This window comes from Colletotrichum karsti (assembly GCF_011947395.1).
Source record: "Colletotrichum karsti strain CkLH20 chromosome Unknown Scaffold16, whole genome shotgun sequence".
Lineage (NCBI taxonomy): Eukaryota > Fungi > Ascomycota > Sordariomycetes > Glomerellales > Glomerellaceae > Colletotrichum > Colletotrichum karsti.
Genome location: NW_024065916.1, coordinates 438,053 through 446,568, shown reverse-complemented (window position 1 = coordinate 446,568; position 8,516 = coordinate 438,053). Strand labels below are relative to the sequence as shown.

Below are 8,516 nucleotides of genomic sequence, written 5' to 3'. Positions count from 1 at the left end.
CCCGGCCCATGCTATGGTATGATGTGGTTCCCTGGTCCGCAAAAAGCACTGCCGCGTCAAGGAACGCCAACAAGTCACTTCACCCGTGCAGCCCGAAATGTGGACGACCCCCCCGGCCGGTGATCGGCATCGGGGCGGAGCCACGTCCAGCACACAACGTCTTTCTTTCCCACACTCTAGCCCACCCAAACACACACATCACCCAACGGGTAACACAGCGCAATGCATGGATTGACCAACCAACCGACGAAGTCCTTGGTCGGTTGGTGTGTGTCTCGACTTGAGGCTGCGCGCGCTCGCAGGCTGTGGTTGGTCCCCCGGCACCTGCTGGCCTTGGGTTTCCTTTAATTCAAACATCGGCTCCAGGAGGACCCACGATAGGCCATCTTCTTCCAACAGGAGGTACCGCAACGCGGAGCCGCGAGCCGTCACCGAAATCTTGATCTGCCCACCTGCCAGACCAGGAAAACAGCGGGTTCTCGCCGTCGATGATCAGTGAGAAAACCAGGGAACCAGAAAAAAAAGAATTGGTTCCAGACGCTCATGTTCTCGCTTGGCTCGCTGCATGATCATGCATCGTAAGTATAAGACGCCGCCGGCCTGCCGCATGTTGAGAGGATGGCGATGGATCCCAGCAGGCTTCGACATCGAACCACCAGGCGCGCCCATTGACTCAAATACCCAACTCACATTCTTTTTCGAACAGACCTTCTTTCACTCTCTACGAATTTTTATCGAGTTCCATTCCTTTCCTCCGTCTTTTCTAGTCCCTCTTTTCTTGTGCTTGCGTGTGTGTGTCGTAGGTTGACTAAGCGTCGTCGTCGTCGTCCTCGTCGTCCAAGATGCATTTCTCAACGCTCCTCGCCCTCCTCCCCGTCACGGCCCTCGCGGCCCCCCCTACCCGCCGCGCCCAGCCGGCACCCCTTCTCAAGCCCCGCGGCATGGGAATCAAGCTGGTGGCCGACAAGTACATCGTCCGCATGAAGCCCGAGGCCGAGACCGGCGCCCTCGCGACCGCCATGTCGGCCTTCTCCGCCGACGCCGACCACGTCTACAACTTCGCCAACAACTTGAGGGGATTCGCTTCGACGCTGAACGCTTCCGAGATCGAGGCGCTGCAGAACGACCCCAACATCGACTTCATCGAGCAGGATGCCTACATGAGCATCAAGGCGACGCAGCCCAACGCGCCATGGGGACTCGCGAGACTCTCGAGCTCGTCGCCCGGAGGAACGATGTACAGCTATGACGACAGCGCCGGAGAGGGAACCTGCGCTTACATTATCGACACTGGTATCGATGTCACTCACCCCGTACGTCGAAATCCGTATTATTTCGCAAAGGTGATCATGTTTGGCTGACCAGAAACCAGGAGTTCGAGGGCCGCGCCACCTTCCTCGCCAACTACGCCGACAACGACGACACCGACGGCCAGGGCCACGGAACCCACGTCGCCGGCACCATCGGCTCCAACACCTACGGCGTCGCCAAGAAGACCAAGCTCTTCGCCGTCAAGGTCCTCGACGAGAACGGCGAGGGCACCAACTCCGCCGTCATCGCCGGCATGGACTTCGTCGCGGCCGACGCCGCCGGCCAGCAGGGCTGCGAGAAGGGCGTCGTCGTCAACATGTCCCTGGGCGGCCAGGCCTCCAACGCCGTGAACCAGGCCGCCGCCGCCATCGTCAAGGCCGGCCACTTCCTCGCCGCGGCTGCCGGCAACGAGGCCGCCGACGCCGGCACCTCCAGCCCCGGGTCCGAGGAGTCCGTGTGCACCGTCGGCGCGACGACCGAGCGCGACACCCTGGCCGAGTACTCCAACTTCGGCGCCGCCGTCGACATCCTCGCCCCCGGCACCGAGATCCTGAGCACCTGGCCGAACGGCAGGACCAACACCATCTCCGGCACCTCCATGGCCAGCCCCCACATCGCCGGCCTGGCCGCCTACTTCCTCGGCCTCGGCAACGCGCCCAAGGACCCCGTCGAGCTGTGCAGCTACATCGCCGAGAACGCGCTCGACGGCGCCATCGGCCAGGTTCCCCGCACCACCGTCAACAAGCTCGCGAACAACGGCTTCGGCGGCAACGGCACGGCCAAGGCCATCAACGGCACCCGCCCCGTCCCCAGCAGCAACCTTGTTTCCCGACAGGTGAACAAGAAGTTCAACCTCCGTCACGCCCTGTCCAAGACTACTCTTTTGTAAATGATGACCGCATCTTTTTCAACGGCCTCTGGCTTTTTTGGCGCTGGAGTAATTTCCTAGACACGGCGCGAGCGTCTGGTGCTGGATGAGACAACAGGGTTGTTGGATTAGGACCCCGGGAAGGGTTCTGACTATGATATTCCATATTTCTACTGTAAATTAGACTTCAATACTTGGATTGGCAAACGTACAGATGACCGTGAGCCTGCCATAGGAGATACCTGTTAGTGAACGATTTCGATTTCTTGGTTAGACTTGGTATTCACCGGGGTTTCACTTCCGTGACCAAGCTGTGGTTGATGCAAGTGGATTCGCTAAACGTGTCATGATGAGATCAAATGCGTACATGCGGTGCAATTCATGAGCCTGTCGCCGCCTTTGCCGCCTCTTGTCCTGCGATTCTTCCGTAAACCACACATTCCAGCAAGGATGATCCTCCGAGGCGGTTGTCGCCGTGGATTCCGCCGGTAATCTCACCCGCTGCCCAGAGACCTTCAATAGCAGTCTTGTCTTCTCTGAGCACCTGCGCATTTTCGTTGAATGAGGCACCGCCCATGGTGAAGTGGGTAATCGGTGTGACGCGGCCGACGCAAACTTCCTTCTCGCGGTTACCCTCGCCGGCTTGCAATCTCCATCGACCGAAGGTGCGGCGACCGAAAGCCGAGTCTGTGCCGGCAGCCACGAGAGCTGAGTACTCGTCGATGGCCTTAATGATCTCCGGACTCAGATCCTTCACCTTCTTCTTCTCCATCAAGCCCTTCCAGAGGTAGAAACCCAGGTGCCCCTCGGCAACATCGATCGCGCCGGGATCCATGAGCAAGGTGATATCCCACTGTCTTGTTTCCCCGTCCTCCTTAGGCGGCAGCTTCATAATGGCCTTGCTGACGTGCTCTCTAGTTTCCATCTCGTTGACGAACCTCTCACCCTTGTTAGAAAGAAGAATTCCGCCCTCGCCGCGGAGGACTTCGGCAGCCAAGAATTTGTACTTTGCTTCCGGGTCTTTGGGGTCGACAAAGCCGGTTGGGTGAACCTGCACGCTGTCCATGTCAACGAACTCAGCCCCGACAGCTTCTAAGATGCCGTGCGAAGCAGGGCGAGCCTCGTTGGTAGAGGGGAGACCAGCTAGGTCCGGGCGGTACTTTGCCAATAGACCGTTGGCGTCACCCGCGAAACCTCCGGCGGCAAAGACAACAGCGCCCTCGAGGTCGTGCTGCTCGCCTTCTCGGGTATACCGAACACCCTTCACCGCGCCATCTGCAATATTCAATGAAGTCACCTCAGCCGAGTTGGTGAGTTTGAACTCCGGGTTCTCCCCAAGATGCTTCAACAATGTCGTGACAATGGCGGCTCCAGGGGGCGTCTTGCCGGCCCCACGATGGGTTCTTGCAAGGGAGTGACCACCCAAAGGTGCGACAACGCTCAAGTCGACGCCGATGTCGTCAACGAGCCAATTGACAGCGCCTTCCGAGCTCTGAGTCAGCAACTCAACCAACTTGGGGCGATTGACGACGCCCTTGGCCTCCTTGAAGCGCGTTCCGCCGGACTTGACGGTGTCGTCGTAGAAGAGGTCGTCTTTGTCCACGCCAGCAGCCTTCTGGAAGCGTGTTCCGGCGCCGTTGATACCGGAAGACGCCTTGATGCTGTTGCCGCCGGGTTTTGGCGCACGGTCGAGCATTTGCACGGAAGCACCGGCTTTGAGGGCCTCCTCGGCGGCGGCAAGACCGGCCAGACCAGATCCTACGACAATGACGGGCTTGCGTGACGCCATTGAGACAGATGAGAATCGAGATGCTTGATTGGAGAATGTGTTTATTGCGCTGGCGATGGAGCGACGATATGACATGCCCAGGATGGCCGCGAAGATGCCGAGTATGAGGGTAATGACGAAGCGTCGGATGGGTCGCACGAACATTGCTGTACGGGTCGAGATTCACGAGTCGACGGTCGACCGAGCGAGGCGGAAGATATATGGTAATACATTGTGGCCGTTGTACTCGGCGGAATGTGGATATTTCGGAAGCTGGTCAGGCGATTCTGGGAGTCGTACGATGTGCCGGCGGGAGAAGCAGTGTTGTGAAGGTGGCACGATTGTTTCTCGGAGGTGGGGCTCGGTGAAGTGAATCCGTCACTTTTAATGCTCGGTGAGCGTCGGTGTGTCTCGGTCAAGAGCGGGATGGGAAAGGAACTTCAGAAGGCAGGAACGACTCCTGACATGCGCCTGCCTCCTACTGTTCTAATGCAAGAGGCAATCACTCACTTAGTCACATGACGAGGAAATCTCTGCATTTCAACTACACATCAAGGCAACTCCATTCCACAATCTTCATCATTAAGGACTCCCTTCTGCTCCCAGCAATCCCGTCGTCTTCGACTGCATAATAGCCATATGGCCCTGAAAACAATTGGCCTTAGTTCAAGCTACACAAGCTATTCAGTTGTTCAAACTTCTCGAGCTCCCTCAAGGGCCAATCCACCAACCCCGCGCACGACTCGTCGATACTGCCTACAACTGCCTTGATCATCATCTCAGGCCATCCGCGAATCCACCAAGCGTGCTCGGTGTCGACATCCTTCAGACAGACAGCCCAGTGAGCGAGCAGAACCAAAGCAAGAGTATCATTGGAGCTCAAGAGGTCGATAAAGGGCGATTCAACCATGCCTAGCCACATGCACGCAATGTGGAAAGAACCCCTGGACGCAGCGACTCTGCGTAGTGCTAGCTGCAGCTTGGACCCAGCTTGCACGAGCACGTCTCGCCTCTGATGGTGGTCATCTCGTAGACCTTTCACCATTTCCATGACCCGATCAACCGAATCCTCTGCCTCGGGCCAGGTCTGCTCGTTCATGAACGATACAAGGACAGACTTCCGAATCTGCAGAGCTGTGCTCCCTTCCCCGGCATGGAGGCTCTGCCAGCCCATACGGAAAAGGGCTACAGCTCCTTGAAAGAGACCTACCACGCGGGACAATTCCTTCACTCGAACACCTGATACACTAGCGGTCGAGTCTGCCATCGGCAATGCGAACTCGAACGCCACCAAGAGCCCGGCCGCTGCGAGGGCAGATTCACACTTCGTGGGGGTCAGAGACGATGCCAAAATTGGTTGAAAGAGTGCCAGAGTTGACGCCTTGTGATGGAGAGCTGCAACCAAATACGACGACGAGAGAGATCCGACCTTGGAGGAAGAAACCGAGGCCAGATGAATGGCTGAGAAGGCAAGGACAGCCTGATGCAAATACGCATCCGCAAGAACGTGTCGAGTCACCGCTTGACGAAAGACTGGCAGGATATCCCACTTGTCCACCGAGCCGGAAGTTGGCATCGACAACAAGTGCCCGAAATAATGGTGGATCAGGAAGTGATCTTCTGGATCCGAGCTCGGCAACCCCGTGGCCCCAAGCCTGGGAGGTGATCGATGGACGACGACGGTTTCGACTTCGAAAGGACTTTGTTCCCATCTTGTCTCCGGCACTCCAATATGACGCTCTCTGTCGGCATCACGTTGCTCAAACGCACCGCGCGAAGAAGCCAAGTGGCGATAAGTACACCCATGGCCTCGTCGACGACAGCGACCGCATATTGGCTGCTGTTCGTCGCACTGGAAGTAATGTCAGCGACGGTTGAACTTTCTTACTTGAGTCTGACCATACTTTGACTCTCCCTGCCTTGCACTGAACGCACCCATGGTGAGAGTTCGTATGCGCTCGTCTGGACGGCATTTTGACTGAGATATCGTCGAGTTGTAGGTCAGGTCTTTATCTTTATGATCGCTGACGTTGCAGAAAAATAGAGACCTTCTAGGACGCTTCAAGGATTACGGAAAACTCCGTTTGGAGACGCATCTGGATCTCTGTCAAAGGGACGCCCGAATCCTCCTGAAACCACTTATCGGCTCAGCTGGTCAGCCACAAGGGGCGCCATCTCCTCCCAGACAGAGCGCGGCATGGTATCTTGGTGCACCGCGAGACAACAACAACAACACAACAGCACAATAGAGACAGCTTGCGCATCCAGAAAACTTGACCGCCATAGAAGACCGTGGTGATGATTGCGCTTCCGAAAAGACGAGGCCGTGGACTGACGGCGGCGAATGAAGTGGTAGCGACGACTCGCGCTACGCGACTTGGGCGACAAACCAGTCTCGGTGTTTCATCTACAGTAGTCAAGGTGCCAGAGTGGTTAATGGGCTGCCCTGCTATCAGATCCTCTGATACCAGTATAGGCAGTGGCTTCGGTCGCGCAGGTTCGAATCCTGTCCTTGACGCAGTACGATCTTTTTGCGATTACATCAAAGTTCAACCACGGGCTATTGCTACCGCGCTCTTTGCTTTTGTGTTCACGCGCAGTAGAGTTGACGCGGATGTGGTGCGCGGGTCATAAGTCAGTTCGGGGGAAAAGCGCACGAGGAGACCCTCTTTCTGCCCGTTTGGCATCTTCGTCTGATGTCTGCCCTGTCATCTTGTCACTTATCCCCTGAAAAGAAGTCACACCAATAAGTCCGTTCAGGGAATTTTTGGCGCGGCAGCGACATCAACGGAAATGAAGCAACGGCAACAATCAAAAGTTCCCTTTTACACCGGAGGGCCTGGACAGATCATCATTCACCGTTTCGCAGTCAAGATTCTCTGCCGAGACCAGGGCTTGAAGCAGGCACACGCATGTTGCATTTCAATTCAAATCAGCCTGGTTGTTTTTCCCGAGACGACATTGGCCAACAAGTCGCACGTCTCGTCCGCCGCCAGCTTACATGGGTTGCCTAAACTCTGGATGATGCCGAGTTATCCGGCCGTGATCTTTGCGCCTCCCTTCTTGGCATCGATTCCCGCCCCTAAACCTGCAGACAGGCTCGGATAAATCAGCCATACTTCAGCGATCGTAGGATCCTGGAAGTAAACGGACCGTCCGCCCCGGGCGAGGGCCTTCTATTAAGGACACAGACAGACGTCCTCGACCGGTGGAAGAAGAGAGACGCTATTACGCAAACGCGAACACCGATTACTTCCTGCTCGGTTACCCTTTCGGAACAAGGGAACTCAGAGCGAGCGAAGGCTGCCTCAACAGCCACAAAGGGTTGAGAACCCACGTCTCAACGACGAACGTCTCGGTGGAACGACTTCACTCTGGAAGCATGCTGCTCGGAGAAATGGAAGTTGCTTAGCATGCTTCTCGCGCGGATGTCGCGCAGGGTCCTTGCAACCAACAGGGCGACAGGTGCGGTCTTAAAACGCCACAGCAGGCCATTACTGTCGGTAAGCTGCTGCACAACGTGGCCCTGAGCCCTGTAGACCTTGGCAATGCCACCTCAAAGTACGCGCTCCAGGGGATTCTAGCGAGATTTTCCTGATCAACACATAGCATTGCCGCTGCGACTGCGGCCTTGGCTGACAAGAAAGGGACTGAATCCCGTGCGTGAGAGGTCACCATGTTTTGCCCGGGCTGTTGACAGTGGCCGTTTTCCTGACGACTTCGGCTTCTACTCGAGCCTCATTCATTGGCATCCCGGGCCAAGGGGCTGGGCATCGAAGATCCATCCGCCGATACCGTGCTGCCACGGCTTGCTCGGTCGTCAGTCAGAAGAGCAAAGCCGATCTTGGACGGAAAGGATTGAGCCAACATTTACTGAGATTTTGAGACCTTGACTGACGGAGAAGAGGACAGAAGGCCCCCAAAGGACCAGAGGTCTGCCAAAGTTCCGTCTTTGAGTGATCACTAGGCGTTTACGTGCATACGCGCCGCACCGACTCCCCGCCCGCGCTGTCACTGCCAACTCAATTCGCCATTTGGAATTCAGAAGCCCTTGGACGTTGCTGTTCAGACGGACGATTCCTCGGCGCGTTGACTATCCTCCCGCCTTCCTTTCCGCCGCCCACAGCTCGATGTCTCACAAGCCCGGCGCCAACTAGTACCGCTAGCGACAGCTGCCAGGTTGCCTAGAATCAAATAGCGCTCAATGATATCTTCGCCAGCTGCTCCAGCGCTGGCGAGTCTTTTCCCCCAGCTGGTCAGCGCAGGCCACGTTCGTCCAAGTGACTCTTCTCAAGTGGGCTGATCATCCCACGGTCCCGGCGGAAAGGGGAAAAGATGGTCGCCCTGGCATGATGTCAGCGCGACCAAAGTGGACGAGCATCCCACCCGTGTTGCGTGACGGTTTACCTCTGAGCACGGTCTGCGTCAGAGGAGGTTGTGTTCGCAGGAAAACAGCAAAGAGGCACTCGGAATAGTTGGGGCATTTGCATCGCGCCAGAACCCATCTACAGTATATTGACTCTGCTGGAAGATCGAGTAACACTGGCGTGAAAACCGGGGATTTCCCAG

General features: G+C 56.8%; 2 protein-coding genes across 2 annotated transcripts; one reads left to right on the top strand and one right to left on the bottom strand.

Moving 5' to 3' along the window:
- Positions 1 to 842: 842 nt before the first annotated feature.
- CkaCkLH20_05654 (subtilase) lies at positions 843 to 2,200 on the top strand (the record flags this gene model as incomplete). The annotated part of the gene is made up of 2 exons (XM_038888372.1): positions 843 to 1,313; positions 1,373 to 2,200. 2 exons carry the CDS (start codon positions 843 to 845, stop codon positions 2,198 to 2,200), a joined length of 1,299 nt encoding a protein of 432 aa, XP_038746269.1.
- A 358-nt stretch (positions 2,201 to 2,558) lies between these two features.
- CkaCkLH20_05653 (flavocytochrome c) lies at positions 2,559 to 4,112 on the bottom strand (the record flags this gene model as incomplete). The annotated part of the gene is made up of 1 exon (XM_038888371.1): positions 2,559 to 4,112. One exon carries the CDS (start codon positions 4,110 to 4,112, stop codon positions 2,559 to 2,561), a length of 1,554 nt encoding a protein of 517 aa, XP_038746268.1.
- Positions 4,113 to 8,516: the final 4,404 nt, after the last annotated feature.